The sequence below is a fragment of the Psammomys obesus genome, unplaced genomic scaffold (genome assembly GCF_907164565.1).
Source record: "Psammomys obesus unplaced genomic scaffold, mPsaObe1.curated_primary_1811, whole genome shotgun sequence".
In the NCBI taxonomy this organism is placed as follows: Eukaryota; Metazoa; Chordata; class Mammalia; order Rodentia; family Muridae; genus Psammomys; species Psammomys obesus.
Genome location: NW_026585609.1, coordinates 2,211,817 through 2,230,581, shown reverse-complemented (window position 1 = coordinate 2,230,581; position 18,765 = coordinate 2,211,817). Strand labels below are relative to the sequence as shown.

Here is an 18,765-nt window from a genome sequence, read left to right as displayed (position 1 = left end):
AAGAAGAAGAAGAAGAAGAAGAAGAAGAAGAAGAAGAAGAAGAAGAAGAAGAAGAAGAAGAAGAAGAAGAAGAAGAAGAAAACCTACAACACATGCTGAAGAAAATGTGGAGAGAGAAGTCCTCTGAGTCATGTCAGGAGAATGTCAACTGGTGTAGCCAGTCTGGACATCAGTGTGGAGAACTCTCCAAAAGGTAACATTAAATCTACCACATACCCCAGCTTCTTGGAATATGACCTAAGGAACTTGACATACCACTCAGCAGGTACTTTCTCAGGAGTGTTCATTGCCTCTCTTTATATATTTATAATACCTAAGGAATTGAAACAACATAAATGTCCTTTAACTAACAAATGCATAATGAAAACATATTTCCTATTTATGATGGAATATTATGTAACTGTAAAAAAATGAGACTGGGACATTTACAGGTAAGTAGATTTAACTGGAAAAATATAATAAATGGTCTAAATAAGTCAGACTTTTAAGAAACTGTAATGTACAATATCTCAAGGTGCCCTTCCCAATATGATAAATCATGGCTTGTCCTGAGTGAATGAGCTCATATCTATGGATTTTTTTCTCATCAACCTAACATTCCTGGTCACCTTTGCCCCACTCCAACTTAGCATCCTCTATACACAAAACCTTCTTTTACCATGGTCCCCTAAACTCGTTTTCACTTAGTAACCAAGTGTGACTATATCATTCCCGTAGTCCAAGTCTTGCCCCTCAGATCCAACCAAAAATATCAACATTGTATCAGATGTTAGTCAAATAGCTTCAGAGTAGAAGATAATAGATGGATAAGCACAGTAAGGTACTTATAGTTGAGAACTACTACTTCAAGTATAGTTTAGAAGGTCTACTGTTGTCTTTGAAAAGAAACAGTAACCCATGGGGATGTAATAAGGTTTGCATATTATACAAAAAAAATGTATTCCTCACAGTAGCAAAGCCTTCAAAGTTGTAAATTTATCAATTAAACTGGTTAGTTCTTGTCAATCTGGCACAAATCCAGATAAATCTGGCAAATCTGTATTTCAGAATTGCCTCTATCACTTTGGTTTGGTTGCTAATTGGTGTAGGAGGGCCTAAGCCATTGCCAGAAGTACAGTCCCTGAGCAATGAGCCTGGGTGTATAAGAAAGGTGGCTAAGCAAGCCAGAGGGAGCAAGCAGGTAAGCAGCATTCATCTGTGGTTTCCCCTTCAAGTTCCTGCCCTGGCTTCTTTCCATCAGGGCTATAATCTGTGAGGCAAAAATAGACTCTTTCTGAAGGTGCCCTTGATCATCATTTTATTACAGCAACGGAAACCAAACTGAATACTTCTTATTCCCTTAAAGAAACCACTCTAGATAACCTCTGGTTTACAAGTGATCTTAATGCTATCCGTGAAGTTCTCTGTGAGCGGTGTCCTCAGCAATTGCACAGGCAGATCTTCATTGAACATGTGTCTGGGTTCAGAATCACCTAGGAGACCCACAACTGTGCAAGTCTGTGAGGGTGTTTCCCAGGAGGCCTCACTGAGTAAGGAAGACCCATCATGAATGGCTGATGTCCCAGGTTCAACCGAAAGAAAAGGGAGAAACTCAGGTGATCACCACTGTTCATCTCTCTCAGCTACTTGACCAGTGATGTCCTGTAACCTAGTGATTCACACTCCTACCATCATGACTCCCCTGAATGACAGACTGTGTCACTTCAAATTGAAAGCCAGCAAACAAAGCATTCCTCCATTAATTTGAATTTATATATATATATATATATATATATATATATATATTATATTTTTTTACTGATACAAGAATAGTAACTAATTTATACAACACAGCTGCTTCATTATCTCATCAACTGCAAAATCTTTATTAAAGGGAAGGTAATTTTACACATCCAACCCTAAATCATGTCTTAAGTAAAAACAAAAATAAAACAAAATTGATAACTTGTGCCCTATACTGCATTAGCTGTATAAATGTGTTTGTTTTACTCAAAACAATGACAGAATATAAAAGTGGTCCACACACTTCAAAATAGTGCTTTAATAAAACAATGTGTGCAATGTTTTCCTCTGGAGGCGCAGAGGACAGGTCCCCAGTGATACACCAGAGTGAGTAAGTGCTTGTACAAGAAGTGAAGGTTTATGTGGGAAATAATGTGAACTAAATATAACAAAAATGACAAATCATATTTTTTTAAAATGACACCATTGCTAACTTTCACTCATTTCATATATCCAAAAATGTCTTTTAAATACGTAAATTGTAAGTTTAATTATCATTTAAGTGTTTGAAACTCTCTGATGGACCAAGTCCCCTGGAATATATGTCTACTACACAGACTTCCTTCTCTTTCCAAATACATTATTGATCAGTTTGGCCATTGATTTCGATCCACTGGGTCTCCTCTTCTCCTTGTGTTTGAGGATCATCAGAATGTCCTTGATGAGTCTGAGAAACATCAACTCCACCTCCAGGGACTGCTCTGCTGCAGACAGCTCACAGAATTGGCAGCGGAAATCTATCGCCAGCTTTTGCCCTTCATCCCAGCCAACCTCTCGCATGTGGCAGAGGTCTTGCTTGTTGCCAACTAAAACCACAGCTGGTTCCACCACCCTGAAAAACAATGGGTAACTTTTCCAAGATTGGCTCAACAACTCTAAAAAAATAAGGCAAGTTTACAGCCAACGGACAAAGAGTCAAAATAAGTCCTAGTAGGGATTGAACCTATGATCATGACCATGTATGTGCTTAGAGACAAAGATCCCCACTGCTACAAAGCCATTTCCACAGAGTGAAATAAATAGCACAAACCAAGCTCTCAGATTATAGTTTGGGGCATCATGGAGGTATTCTTTATTTGTGGATAGGAAGAGTAACCAGGGATGGCTGCAATCTTCTCCACTTTGTCTCTTTATGTACTAAGCAAAATAGGAAAATAGTCCCCACCACAGAACCATAAGATTCTACCTCACTCAAGGCCCAGAAACATGGAGATAGGTGATACAGACAACATAAATCTATCATTCCTTAAATTGTTCTGCTGTGTACTGTGTCACACCTTTGAAAGCATAACTGATTCTGTTGTCACTTAAAGGAGCTATTGTGAACACATGTAGCAGCTTACAGTAATAAGACTGAATGCTTTAAGCTCCACACAATTGCACCATCGTCTTAGCCTTTCTTGGCAACCCTGAGGATAAACCTATAAAACTCCTCATGTCAGCATTTGAACAACAACAAAAATAAATAAATAAATGAACACTTTCGGTGAGAAATGCTCAAACAATAAAAATTGAGGAAATTAAACCAAGAATCTCAAATACCTAAGTGTCTAATTATTGGAGCAGCCACTCTCTTCCCGCTGTGTCTGTGTGCCACGACATTTTGAGAGTTGTTGACCACATTTTTATGTAGAGAGAGGTATTTTCCCACCTTTAACACTTGTGGATGGTTGACAGTTCAGTCTGTTTTTGCTATGACAGCCTGGGCAGCACAGTGACAAGAAATTGCATTTCACAGGATAGCAAACACAATAAATCTGGATTTATTTAGGATCCTTAACATTTTTGTGAGAATAAAAAGGAAAGGTGGAAGCATGAAGTGTCTGCTGCACAGAGGACCATTATTTTGCCAGTGAGTGTCATGTTAACAATAGAAGCTGTCTTGTAAAATAGCCATTTACTCGGGGCAAGTAACTGTTTATGTCAGCCAGGGTATAAAGCATTCTCATCTGATTCCTTTTACTATGTTGTAGCTCCTGTGGAATGCGAAGGTGAATTGTTCTGGGCTGTTAAATTTTGTAATTGAAAGTCTGTATTAAATTCTTCCTAATGATGTTCACAGCAAGATGATGTGGGAAGGAGATGGGAATGAAATGTCTTACCTTTTACAATGAGGAGTAGGTGGCTCCCGAATTCTGTAGATAAGGGCTTTTGCAAAAGCAAAGGAAGGCCTGTCACTGATGTCATACACAATCACAAAGCCATCTGCCCAGTGCAGTTCACCTGGGAGAGAGCATCTTGTTTTCTCTGGCTGTAAACAAACCAAATGCATTAAAGTATAGTTTCCCACAGCAGAGCTCTAAGTTTCACAGTGGATAACAATTAAGTTATCCATTTCAATAAGGCCAAAGAAAAAGCATTTCTAAAGTGTGCTTTCACTGTTCCTCTATTTCATTCTTGTCACTACCCTTTTAAAACACACACACAAGCACACACATTAGTTATTTCAATCTCACATTACAACTTTTCTAGAAGGAAACATTAATTTTTCTAGGATATAATGCCTTTTAGAGTGACAGTCACACATTTATCTTGAAAAGATGGCATCTGCATCAATAATTGGGGTATCTGTGTGTGTGTGTATGTGTGTGTGTGTGTGTGTGTGTGTGTGTATAGTTGGATGTGTGTATGCATGTTGAGGTGTGAATGTCATCACATCCTTGGCATGGCAAATGTGTAGAGGTCAGAGACAAACATCAGCTGCTGGTTTTCCCCTTCTGTCTCATCTACAACCGAGCTTCTGCTAGGGACAACAGGCTTTGTGGCATACAAACCTCCTGTCTCCTTCCTTTATAACATAGGAGTGCTGGAATTGCATGTCTGCACAGTGCCAGCTCTAGGTGGGGTCTACGAATCCAAACTCAGGTCCTGATGGTTGGCTAGCAAGAACTTCATCCACAGAGCCATTTCCCCAACCTAGAATGCCTATATATTTTCAATAGTAGACTCAAACACAAGAAAGTGAAAATTTTACAAAGTTTATCTAAAAGTGTTTATAGGGTAATTTAGGAGAAAATATCTAAAACAGCTCAATAACAATGACATGTTTTGAAATCTTAGAAAACTTTCCATTTCTTCTCACTTTTATAATCCTATTTTGATATTTTCGTTTGCTGACTAAAAAAGAAAATTTATATTCAAAATTTGTCTTACTTATGTTCTGTTGAAAATTTGGTACAAACACAGGCAATTTAGTAAAAACTGACAAGTCATTCGACCTTGATTTCTGACAGCTGCACTATAAGCTCACAGGAATATATATGAGTGCAACCAAACGCTGCCATTTTAATGATTCTTGCTAAGGGGCTGGAGAGATGGCTCCATGGCTAAGAGCATTTACAGCTCTTGCAGAGAATGCAGTTTTGGGTCCTAACACCCACATGATGCTCACAATCACATTCCATTCCTGATAATATATGCCTTCTTCTTGCCTCTGTAGGCACTTCATGCCCATAGCACACATACAGATAAAGCACATACACACAAGACACTCATATATAGAAAATAAAATCTTAAGGTTTTTTTTGTTAAGAATATTGCTCAGGGCTCACATTTGCAGTTTATTAGAAACATTAATGATATTTTGCCATGCTTTTAATATAATGACACAGAATCCTGAGAAAAAGAAATGTGAAAATTTTAACAAAGTTGAAAAATAACTTTATTTCAGTGTTGACATTATTTTACATATTCATACCAACTCTTCTTTAAATCACTTGAAAATAAAATAAAACAAAGAAGTGCTTTGTTTGACTTACTTGAGAACATTGGTCGTATATTTCCAGATTCAATGTTTTACCTTCCAAACACAAGTGCTTATTATAGATAGATTCTGAAAAAACAGAAAAACAAACAAACAAAAAAAACCCAAAAAACAGTTTACCCATTGTCATTATGGGAATACTTCGGAAAAAACACTCAGTTGTAACTAATGTTTGTCTGCCAAATTCAACCAGTCATAGTTTAAGTCTGTTTTTACTGAAGATATTTTAATGTGTGTGTCTTCCCTATGTGTTTGCACACTATGTATGTATGTGCCTGGTACCTCTGGAGGTCAGAGAGGACACTGATCCCTCGGAAAAGGATGGCTTTTGCCTGCCATGTTTGGTCACTGAACCAAACCTGAGTCTTCGGGGGGGGGGGGGGAAAGTGCTTTTAACTGCTAAGCCATCTCTGCAGTCTACAAAGACATATTTTAATGGCACAGTAGGAAATCTTTGCTCGGGGCTGCTTAGGAAGCCATGAATATCTTGTATTAACCCCTAAATTACTTGTGTCTCTATTCATTTGCATACTGTCCTATGGTGTAATATAAATGCTCCTACCCAAGGCTGGTATATCACTTCCTCTTAACCATGGCTAAATAGATCATCAGTAATTCTGTAAAATGTCTACTACCATGAATTTCTTTACTATTTATTATATTTATTTATTGATTAATAAGTGCTGTATTTATTGATTGATTAATAAGTGCATTTCGTATGGTGTGTGTGTGTGTGTGTGTGTGTGTGTGTGTGTGTGTGTGAAAGTTGTGTAGAACTCAGAAGACAAATTTGTTTTACAGTGTGAATTTTGGGGAGAAATTCAGATCTTTTGGGTTGGCATAAAGCACTTAGACACTGAGCCATATTACTTTTAGTATCCATTACCAACATCATATAATCATGTGAAAATGGCTCTAAGTTCAATACATTTAGCTGCACCCTTGATCACGTATGCCTTGTTAGGTGTTCTGTGGTATTCAGTTAATGACACAATCTCAAATATTTCCTTCATCTGGTCTTCATGCCACACATACTATCTCTGTTTTAATTTTCTTTATTTACTGTCATTTCTATTCGTGTTGTTTTGAAACTCATACTTCATCCTTTCCTCACACTCTACATTTGAATCCAGTTTTTTTCACCACCCTGTGCTATTTTACAGACTCCAGAATCCTGTGTGCTATGTACGGGTGGTTTCTGATCTGCTGGGCAAGTATTTGTAATGCAGACCTCTTCCACAAACTTGGGAAACTATTTACTATTGGGTTTGTTCACGTAAGTATTTGAACTCCATATTAACCTGTTTTGTGAAAAGCTAAACTTTTTGCTCCCTGCAGGACTCTACCTCAGAGACCCCACTCTGCTCAGTGATATATGTCATATTCTGATGGAAAACCTGAAGATCCCTTATGACTTGATTTCTCTCTTGCCCATACAATTCACAAAAATTATTTTATTCTACATTCAAACTAAAATTTAGTCTACATACTAATAACTCTATTGCTAATATCATTTCCTATTCTTTCTGCCTATATTTTCATGAAAACTCATAATTCATCTGCTTGCTACCGACCCACTTTCTTCATAGAACAACTTGAAGGCCCAGGCAAACATGAGCCATGTGTTTACATCAAATTTGCCAACGAGTGCTGGTTTTTCCTGGTTTAAGAAAGCCTTGCCAGGCCACAGAGGAAGACAATGCAACCAGTCCTGATGAGACCTGATAGGCTAGGGTCAGACAGAAAGCAAGGAAGACCTCACCCATCAGTGGACTAGGGGAGGGGCATAGGGAGAGAAGAAGAAGGGAGGGTGAGATTGGGAGGAGATGAGGGAGGGGGACACAGCGGGGATACAAATTGAATAAATTGTAATAAATGATAATAATAAAAATTTAAACAAGAAACCGTTAACATTCCTGAGAATGCCCCTCACTTCCAGTATTCACCACTCCTGTCACCTCGCTAGACTGACCAAGCAAGTATTATCTCTGTTCTTCTGACCACTAGCTACTACCTTGAGCAATATCCAAGTTGGTTAGAAATGTCTCAGGTCCGTACCTTGAAACTGATTCTTTCTTCTCCCTACAGTATAATTCCTCAGATCTCTTTTCCAGAATGTCCCTGTTTGACTGACACTTTCTCAGGAGGAGTTATCCTTTCTGGTCATTTGTTGTTTTTTTTTTTTTTTGTTTGTTTGTTTGTTTGTTTGTTTGTTTTAAGAAAATTTCCCTCTACAAATTCCAGGATGACCTGGAGATTGAAGAAACCCCTGTGACCTGTACCCCAAGTGTGGGGGCTGCAATACTCTACCTCCACATTTGTTTATTTAAAAACAATCGAATACTACTCAGCAATTAAAAACAAGGAAATCGTGAAATTTGCAGGCAAATGGTGGGAACTAGAAAAGATCATTTTGAGTGAGGTATCCCAGAAGGAGAGAGACAGACATGGTATATGCTCACTTATATAGACCTATAAAATATGATAAACATACTGATATCTGTACACCTAAAGAAGATAAACAAGAAAGAGGACCTGGGCTAAGATGATCAATCCTCACTTAGAAAGACAAATGGGATGCACATTGGACATAGGAGTGCAAAACCTGCACTCCCGATGCAGGGACTCCGTAGCGCTTCCTCCCCAAAGAGACTCACAGACCGCGGTTTGATGAAAAAACAAGAGGCAGTTTATTCCGATCGCGATGGGGGTCACCCCTTCAAGGCAGGAGACGACCCCAAGCATACAAAGCACAGAGTTTTTATACCTAAAAACCAGGCCACACATGTATCTTTACATTGACTAGTCAGCAGAAAAGATAGCAGTTTTGCAGCTGGCAGCTTACAGCTTCAAGGGCAGTCCTCCCTGCCCCAGGTTTCTTATCTTAAAACAAGTTCATCCAGTCTTTTGAGGAGGGCCATCTGGTCTGGCCTCTGCTCAAGGTTTAGTAGTCCTAATTGCCTGACTTGTTCTTCTTTCTTAGCTGGCCCTTATTCAAGGTCCAGTTGTTTTTCTTTCTAGTCTGGGATGGTCCCATTTCTCAGGAGAAAACAAGTAACAGGAGCCTACCACAGATGGCCTCTGAAAGACTCTACCTGGCAGTGTACCAAAGCAGATACTGAGACTCATAACTAAACCTTCGGCAGGGTGCAGGGAATAATATGAAAGAAGGGGGAGTTAGTATGACCTGGAGAAGACAGGAGCTCCACAAAGACCAAATATATCTGGGCACAGGGATCTTTTGTGAGACTGTTTTTCCAACCAAGGACCATGTATGGATATAACCTAGAACCCCTGATCAGATGTAGCCCATGGTAGCTCATTATCCAAGTGGGTACCCTAGTAAGAGGAACAGGGACTATTTCTAACATGAACTCAATGGCTGGCTCTTTAACATCTCCCCACCCCGAGGGAGGAGCAGGCATGCTAGGCCACAGAGGAGGACTTTGCAGCCAGTCCTGAAGATACCTGATAAACCAGGGTCAGATGAAAGGGGAGAAGGTCCTCCCCTATCAGTGGACTTGGAAAGGGACAAGGAGGATGAGGGAGGAAGGGTGGGATTGGGAGGGAATGATGGAGTGGGATACAGCTGGGATACAAAGTTAATAAACTAGACACACACAGTATATACTCACTCATATAGACATATAATATAGGATAAACCTACTAAAATCTGTACACCTAAAGAAACTAATCAAGAGGGAGTACTCTGGCTAAAATGCTCAATCCCCACTCCAAAAGGCAAAGAAGATGGACACCAGAAGAAGAAGAAAACAGGAAACAAGTTAGGAGCGTCCTACAGAGGGCCTCTGAAAGGCTCTGTGCTGCAGACTATCAAAGCAGATGTTGAGACTTATGGCCAAACTTTGGGCAGAATGCAGGGAATCTTATGAAAGAAGTGGGAAATAATAGTTATATCTGAAGAGGACAGGAGGTCCACAAGGAGAGCAACAGAACCAAAAATTTGAACACAGGGGTCTTTCCTGAGGCTCATACTCCAACCAAGTACCATGCATGGAGATAACCTAGAACCCCTGCACAGATGTAGCCCATGGCAGTTCAGTGTCCAAGTGGGTTACATAGTAATGGGAACAGGGACTGCTTCTGACATGAACTGATTGGCCTGCTCTTTGATCACCTCCCCCTGAGGGGGGAACAGCCTTACCAGGCCACAGAGGAAAACAATGCAGCCACTCCTGATGAGACCTAACAGACTAGGATCAGAAGGAAGAAAAAGAAACCCTCCCCTACCAGTGGACTTGGAGAGGGGAGTGTGTGGAGAAGGGGGAGGAAGAGAGGGATTGGGAGGGGAGGGAGGAGGGAACTAGAGGGGGGATACAAAGTAAATAAAGTATAATAAAAAAAATTACCATTGCATGTAAAGAATAAAATGCAAATGACTTGAAAAAAAAAGTGATTTCAAAGCGTCCTGATCACAGCACAAGACTAGCTAAAATTAAAACTGTCATGGCACAAATTCTTAAAAAATAAAAAATAAATAAATAAATAAATAAATAAAATACGTACCATATTAATGCTTTTCTCTGGTATGTTTTATTAATTTATTTAGCATTTATTATCAAATCACATACATTTGGACTTGGATTGACAAACCCTTCTTTCACATTACAAATTTTATGAGAAAAATGAATATTTATCGTTTGTGCTCTAACAAATCCTATTGGTATATAAAAATATATGGACTGCAGTAGCTATTCAAAGAAAATTCCTTGAATGGACGAGTGATTTATGTAACTATTCTTCCAGCTCTGTTTCTCTACAAATTAACACACTAATACAAAATCCTGACTCAAACAGACAATCACTCTTAACTCATAAGAGTCAATGGACGTGGCTAGAGAGATAGCTCACTGCTTTAGAGTGCATGTTGATCTTGTGAAAAGCCTGGGTTTAGTGCTCAGCTCGCAACTGTCTGCACCTCCAGTTCTTAGGACTCTAATTCTCTCTTCTGACCATCACAGGCACCTGTGTGCACATGCTACATGTGTAGGCCCTCAAAAACATGCATATTCACATAGAACAAAATTCACAAATCTCTCTTTTATAAAAGACACAGATATTTGATAAACAAATGTTTCCTCAGAGGCTGAAGACTGACTTTTAAATAAAGTTGTCATAGTTTCATCAAATGTCAGATTTGGTTTACAGAGGATTTTTTTTTCCTAAACTTCCCACATTTACTATTTGCCCTGAATCATAAAGACTACCAGACAGTATAAAACACTTTCTCTCAAATCTCACGATATTGGTAAGGGCGTCATCTCTGTGTTAGAGTTTTAACTTTCCTTTCTATCCGTTCTTGACAAGAGTGGAGCGGCTTCTGCTAGCTTGTTTGCATTGACTTGGAGACCATTGGGTCACAGGTTTACCTTCTCAAAATATCCTAGGGTCTTGTTTTATGCATGGAGAGGTCACCTCTGGGAACGTGTAAACATTTCATTTGTTTATATAACTGCATTGTAGAAAAGCTTAAGGTGAAGGTTTCATTGTTGTTTGTCCTCCTTTGGAGACTGCATTATCTTGTTTGTGTTGTTTCTTTTCTGTTCTGGGAAAACTTTCTCATCCAAGCATCTTGGGTTGTACCTCACGTTGACCCCTGTGCCTGAGAGGTGTGCTCCTCAGAATGAAAACTAGAAATTTCTGTTTTCTGTGGTTTTCATTCTGTAAGCAGTTTCCAAACACTTGTCTTAGAATGTTCACAATGTCAAATGCATGGAAATGCTATGCTGTTCACACAGACAAGGCCACATGATACAAATCTTTAAAATCATTTCAGCAATATGCTGATAATATCCTCTCATGAACAGTGTTTTCTTTCATTCTCATAGAGAAACAATTATTGACTCTCTACAACTAAATAAGCAATATTGAACAAAACTCACTCCCTTACACTTCCTGGAATTCTGCTATTATTGATTTAAGAAATGAGGAAGAAAAACATTTATCCTCATATCTTGGATCAGAAAAGATATAAATTTATTTTAGTCAATGTCTGAAGAAAAACTATACTTAAAGCTATAACAAAATTCCTCAATTTCGTGCAGTGCTATTTCCTGTATTTTATGCCAATTCAGAAGAAAAATAAAGCAAAGCTGTTTTAGACTTAATAAATTGACCTTAGTGATTGTATAGGGTGCCCTGGCATCTTTTGTAGAATTTCTCTGATAGGTATAGAAACTGCCTACTATGATTTTTAATTAGTTTATCATTCTTTTATTTTTACAGTTTTACAAGCTTCATCTTATAGTTGTTTGTGCTGTGAATATTAATATTTATTTATCTTTTAACAAATGTTAATTATCAAAACCTTTTTGCACTTTGTAAGAAATACATGCCTGTGCTTTGCAGTATTTGAAAAAGAGAACCACAACTTCACTGTTTTCCAGTTGAAGACTTTAGAAATCCTCCATTTTCTAATTTATTGTTATACTGTGTGATTTTGATGACAAAATCATTCACTTTGAATTAAAAATCTACTTTGGTATTTTGGGGGTTTTTTGGTTTTATTTAGCTTTGAGGTTTGTGAGGTTTTTGTTTTTTATTTATTTATTTTACAATTTATTCATTTTATATCCCAATTTTTAGCACCCTCCCTCAACTCCTCTTGGTCCCACACTCCCTCCCTCTTCCCTCTTATCCCCTTCCCCTACCAACCAAAGACCATGAATGTAGAGGACCTAGACCCTCTGCTCAGACGTAGCCCATAAGCAACTCAGTCACCATGTGGGTTCCCAAGTAAGTGGAGCAAGGGCTGCCTCTATCATGAACTCATTGCCTGCCCTTTGGTCACTCTCCCCTGGTGATGAGGACTTGCCAGGCCACAGAGGAAGAGGATACAAGGAGTCCTCATGAGTCTTGATAAGCTAGGATCAGGTGGCAGGGGAGGAGAACTCTCCCTTACTATTTTGGTATTTAAAACTAGAATCTTTGAATTTAAACAATTTAATGAATATAAAAATAATATATTCGGCTCAAATGCCTCTTTGGTCTTAATTAGGCTTAAAATGTGATGCTGAAATGTTAAGGTGAATAAAAGAGTATGTCAGCAACTTACCAAAATTGGAAGCATATTCTCCAATGAACCGCTTAGTAAGAAACCTTACTGTAAGAGCTGTGGGGTGAATAAACAGGATTTAAGGTTTGTTGTATTTTATAATACTTATAATTCAATTAGGTACATGATCTTGATTTTTTATTCAATAATCAGAAAGCCTTAGATAAGAATTTACTGAATTTTACAGAATTCTGGTCTAAAAGTTGAAGTGATAGAAAATGATTCTGTAGACAGAAATGTGATCTTACATGCAACACATGTAACTGTCACGAAATTCATTAACAAATATAAACACGTACAACACCTTACCTTGTAAAGTACAAATATATCACTATTATATTTGAAATTCAAAGCTCTTACAACACTTATTTTCCCTGTTAACTAAATCTGGTTCCAAGGTGTAGGAATGGTGGAGGCAATGTAGGGCATGCGCAGTTGTTAAGGAATACAGTGAGTTAGTGGCTGGGAGACAGAGATACTCACGTAACTGGTCTTACAAAAAAATGGAATCTACTAGTTATTTTGCTCTTATTGCTAGACTGAGGTTCATTGGTGAAAATCTTCCTGCCATTAGATTGTGCAGCAGAACAAAATAAAGCAAAACAGAACAGAATAGTAACTTGCAGAATTACGGGTTTTTGTGCTAGGTTCCAGAATTTACACAATGCAGTGTCTCGACAAAGTCATGGCCTGTTATTACTGCTGCCTGTAAACTCCATGAATTTACTCCATGCTCCATGAATTCTGCCTGTCCTACCCCTAAGCAGAAGAGTCCTTTCAAAACAATTGACCACTGTGGTACTTGCAGGTAAGTGTCCTGGAGTAAGAAACAAGTAGTAAAGTGATGGAAAGGTTTCCTGTTAGTCTTTACAATTTTTAACTCAGAAGAGCAAGATACAGATTTTTATTACAAGCAATCACATTGCCACACCTCCCTAAACAGTTCATAAGTAAACAACAACTTGGCTGGACAATTGAAAACTCATACAAAAAATATCATAATCAAATTGTCTCACAGAGAAATTTCATTATTGCTGGTAATTGTTATTTAATACATAGCTATTATTTAATACCCTGGTTTGTATCTACTCATCTCTCTAATCATGCAAGAGAAAACAGCACCACTCACCTGATTTTCCTGAACTTTTGCCACCCAAGACAGCAAGCTTGACATCACTCATCTTGAGTAACTTGTTCAGTTTTGGAAGCCTGCAGACCAGAGCGAAGCATATGTTGTTGATTTTTTTTTTTTTTTGAAGTTGCCTTTTATGGCCGTCCTTGTTTTTCCGAGGGCAACTTCACCATATATTCTAAGAATGTCTACCATCTAATAATAACTTGAAAAATGATTACTTTTGGTGCATTTTAACTGATAGTCTAAAAACTGGACTAATATTTAGACACTGAGATTTATGAAACCAACAGTTATGTATTTTTAACAGAAGCCTCATTCATAATCCTCCAGAGAATCAAGAAAAAAATGTTCTATTTTTATTTAGACAAATTCTAGAGGATGTGTAAATAACCTATAAATTTACCCCAGTTGGGTCATTTTTACTTTTTTGTCTACCTACTTAATTTGAGGATTTCATATAATAGGATTTCATATACCTACCCAAGAAGTTTTGATCAAACTCACCCCACGTCCCTCCCAGCCAACTCTCTAGATGACCTCCACCAATCCCCTTTCTTGCTGCACGTACTTTTTAAAAGTGTCCAATTTGTATTGCCAGGATCTGCACGGCTGTAGAGCCATCAACGAAGCATGGACAACTTATGCAGACTCCTCCCCAGTGGCTAATAGTTGCCAATAATTTTCAACTATGAGTGGGGCTTCCTAACCCCTCCCTCGCCCATGATGGGATTTTGAAAGACTTGGTTTTGAGTTGGTATGGTGAACTCTGTAAAAATTGCTGTGAGGTCATGGGTATAATGGGCCTGCCAGGCCCAGAAAACTCTATTCCCCATAGTCTTCTACACCCTCTAGCTCTTACAATGTTTATAAGCCTCTTTTAGGGTGATGCCCAAGTCTTGAGAGGAGGAGTGTCATATAGATGTTCCCCATTAAGGGCTGACCCATCAGTGATCCATTATTCTTTGAGTTTGACCAGCTGTGAGTCTCCTTATCAAAGCATCAGCTACTTGAAAATGACACTCCTCTGTTGAGAGTGGAGACCTGTACCCGCTCTTCACTGTGGAGAAACCTATTTTATTAATACCTGAGCCATTTTGTTCTTGGTTTCCCATTTGCAGATGGCAATAATAATCTCAGCTTTAAAAAGTAGAGTGAGGAAAAAGAAAGCTAAGATATCTGGGTCTAGGTTAATGGCAATGGCAACAAGTATATAGATCATGTGTTCTAATCATATGTGGTCCTCAAATAGAAAGTCACTCATATAACCTGGCAACTTTCTAAAGCTATCTTAAATGAGTATTTTTTTTATTTTAATAATATGAATTGTCAATAAATAGCAAATCTATTTATTTTTGGAAAAGGGATAGACAGAATCTGTCCTATTCCTTTCCATGCTACTTTAGATATGAAAATGTGGTAGGAAGGTATGTTTTTCTTCCTGGCCCCAAGCTCCCAGAATAATGACCCATGAGACTCATTATACAGATACCTAGGCCATAAAGCTAGGCTCTTCTCTCACTAGCTCATAAGTGATATCCATTTATTCCATTCTAAGTTCTGCTACCTGGCTGGTTACCTCTTTTCAGGCACTATGTGTCTGTCCTCCTCACATCTTGCTGTAATAATCTCCCATTTGTGGCTCTATTTCAGAATTCTTTCTGCCTGTCAGATGTCCCACCCACTATTTCCTGCCTAAGCTATAGGCCAGAAGTTTTTTAACTGTCAGGCAATGTATCCATACAATACAGAAGATATTTTCTCAACTGGAAAGTATTTCAAAGGAAAGATAAGTAGGAGGTGGCATTTGTTGTAACTCACTATGGCTGTGCAGTGTGAGGAGACTGTAAGAACATCTCTTTAACAGTTCCCAGCAGGAAGGTTAATCATTACTGGAAGCTTGACTGGATTCAGAATTACCATGGAAACATACCAGCGTAAGGGTGTCCCGCAAAGACTTTGCCGAGAAGAGAAGCCTCACCCTGAATGTGGGGAACATCCCTTGAGCTGATATCACCAACTGAATAAAACAAAGAAAATGGGATGCGCACCAGCATTCACCTCTCCCTGCTTCCTCACGGTGCCCAGCTACATCGCACTTCTCTGTCCACGTGGACTGGGTCCTCAAATGGGAACGTCATGAACCCTCTGTTTTTTTACTCACTTTTGTCAGGTAGTTTGTCACATCGATAAGGTGCCTGCGTATTACTTTCTTCTTACCTTTCACTGTTAGAGACTTTAAAATGATATAAGTTTCATTCCCAGTACCCATATCTAATGGCTCACAGGCACGTTAACTTCAGTTTCATTGAATCTGATATCCTTTTCTGGCCACTGTGGATACCTGTGTACACACAAACACACACACAGAGAAAATATAAATCTTTCTGTTGTTGTTGTTCAGATGGATTTTATTTTCTTTTTTAATTAATTTTTATTTTTATATTAATTACAGTTTATTTCCTTTGTATCACAGCTGCTATAGTCCTATCCCTTATTCCCTCCCAATCCCACCCTCCCTCCCTCATCTTCTCCCTGCCCCTATCTAAGTCCACTGATAAGAGAGGTTCTCTTCCCCTTCCATTTGACCCTAGTCTCATCAGGACTGGCTGCATTGTCCTCCTCTGTGGCCTAGCAAGGCTGTTCCTCCCTTGGAGGGTGGGGGGAGTCAAAGAGCTAACCACTGAGTTCATGTCAGAGACAGTCCCTGTTCCCCTAACTAGGGAAGCCACTTGGATACTGAGCTGCCATGGATCTTTTTTTTAAAAAAAAATTTTTTAAATAAAATCACCTCAATGTTCTAATACTGTAATAAGATATTTATAACCGAACAGTAACCTTTTTAAGAGTAAATGGCCTTTATAAAACACAAGTCTTCAAGCAGCTCACATATTTAGACAACTTGTGGGTGTTCAAGAATTTACAGGTTATGCAGGAGTTAAGGCAGAGGTTGGGAAGGAAATTTAGAAGTGGGCAGGCAAGAACATTTGATTGCTAAACTCTACCTCTCGTCTGCTCCCAAGACTCTTCCTGCAGTGTTTTAGAACATAAATAATATAGGAAATAATCCCAGCTAAAGGTAAGGGGCAACCACTTCGCAATGACAAATCCTGAAGAATCTCTGCCCAACAAATTAAAGCTGGATTTTACCTACCAAAATCAGCATAGCCACAGCTACTGAAATCTAAGACTTTCATTAACACACAATGAAGCAATTAATTGGCAATATATGGTTCTCTTACTAATTTGTTTCACTGCCATATTACCTAACAGCTCTCTTGTGACATGAGACATCACTGTCCCCATAAACACTTTTTTTTTCTGCATATGACTATTTTTACCTGAACAAAAATATAAAAGAGGCTGTTACATAATAAAATTATTTCCCACAGTATTTGGCCTGGGGAGGCTATTTTAGGAGTCTAGATCTACTCAGGGTATTACAGCCTTATGGAGGTCTACTTTAAATTACTCAACTCACTTCTGAATACTGGGGAAAAAAAGCACTTGTCACAGGCTGTTTGAAATCTGGGCTCTCTCTATCTGTCTGTCTCCGCCTCTCTCCCTTTCTCTTTCTCTTTCTCCTTTCTTTTGCCTTTCTACTTCTCTTTAATTCCTACTTCTTCCTCCCTTCTTTCCTTTCTCTTTCCCCCATCATTTCTCTCTTCCCTTTGACTGTTTGCAGATCCTCTTTGTCAGTAACATTATCCAATCCTTCCTCCCCTTAAATGCCTTTGTCCCTGTGAGAGTCTTCACTTAGTTTGCTTGATCTAATTTTTTTACCCTTGTAGTTTTTAGTTATTATATTATCCCTTTAAAACGTAAGGCAAATGTGCTGTATATTCTGCCTAAATTTCTCATTGTGGATTTTGCACCTATAAGATGAATTCCCAAAGACTCCTTTTCATTTTGCTCTACTAATAGATTTGCTTTTATGATGAGATATACTTAAAACTGTAGGTTTTCAGTGCTGGGTAATCGCAAGAGATGCTTCTGCAAAATGTGTTCACAAGGTAAGAACTCTGAGGGCAAGTAACCTGTGACATGATTTAGTAACCATATCAGCCAGGTTTTTTAATTACTCAAGAATGATATTAATAACCCCATCTTGCTGACTCTTGCTGTAAGATGTGTGTCTGTGTGACAGGAAGATAGACAGTACACCATGAAACCACACACAACATGTAATTGAGAATGTGAAGCAGAAGGATCACAAATTCAAGGCCAACCTGGACTGAAGGAGGAGTTCAAGGCCAGCCAGGACAAGTCAGTTAGATATTATCTTAGGAAAAAAGATACAGAATAAAAGAGGTCTTGGGAATCAGCACAGTGGCATAGAACTCATTCAGTATGACTGAGGCTCTAGTTTCAATCTCAAGTCAATATTGCAATAGTAATAATAATAAATTTAAAAGTATTAGATATACACAGCTTTATTTTAAGAATGCTTTCTCATTTATTGTTCTTTGTAATAGAATAGTGTACACACTAGTTTCAGTTTAGTGAACGTCTCCTGCATGATACCTTCTGCAGATTTACAACTAGCTCTACAGAATCCCCATCGTAACTGACTTCTTCTTTATGAACTAGTATAAAACTATATTACATCCCAATAAACCATGTGGTATGTGGTTTCACAGTATACCATATATCTTCCAGTTACACAGACACACATCCTACAGCAAGAGTCAACAAATTGGAAATATTAATATCATTCTTGAGTAATTAAAAAACCCAGTTGACATGGTTACTAAACTTGACCTGTGAAAGTTAGGCTGCCACAATCCTAGGTACTTTGTGAACGTGTTTTGTAGAAGAGTCTCCCATTTGGACATGCTGTTCCAAAGGACTGCTTTATTCAATATATAATGCTGGTAATTAACTCAATTATATGAGCCTATTTTTCATTTTTGTGCAAAAGAAGAAAATGATGAATACCTCACCAATTTTCAAAAGATTTCATAGCATGCCTGAGACTAAATAATTGAATGGCTTTGCTAATTTTTCTCAGCA

At 38.4% G+C, this 18,765-nt stretch overlaps 1 protein-coding gene across 1 annotated transcript; it reads right to left on the bottom strand.

Moving 5' to 3' along the window:
• Window positions 1–2,331: 2,331 nt before the first annotated feature.
• On the bottom strand, window positions 2,332–13,801 carry Rergl (RERG like). The gene is made up of 5 exons (XM_055610064.1): window positions 13,750–13,801; window positions 12,621–12,677; window positions 5,541–5,614; window positions 3,885–4,033; window positions 2,332–2,614 (listed from the first exon to the last, which is right to left on the bottom strand). The coding sequence occupies exons 1-5, from the start codon at window positions 13,799–13,801 to the stop codon at window positions 2,332–2,334; spliced, it is 615 nt and encodes a 204-aa protein (XP_055466039.1).
• Between the last annotated feature and the right edge of the window lie 4,964 nt (window positions 13,802–18,765).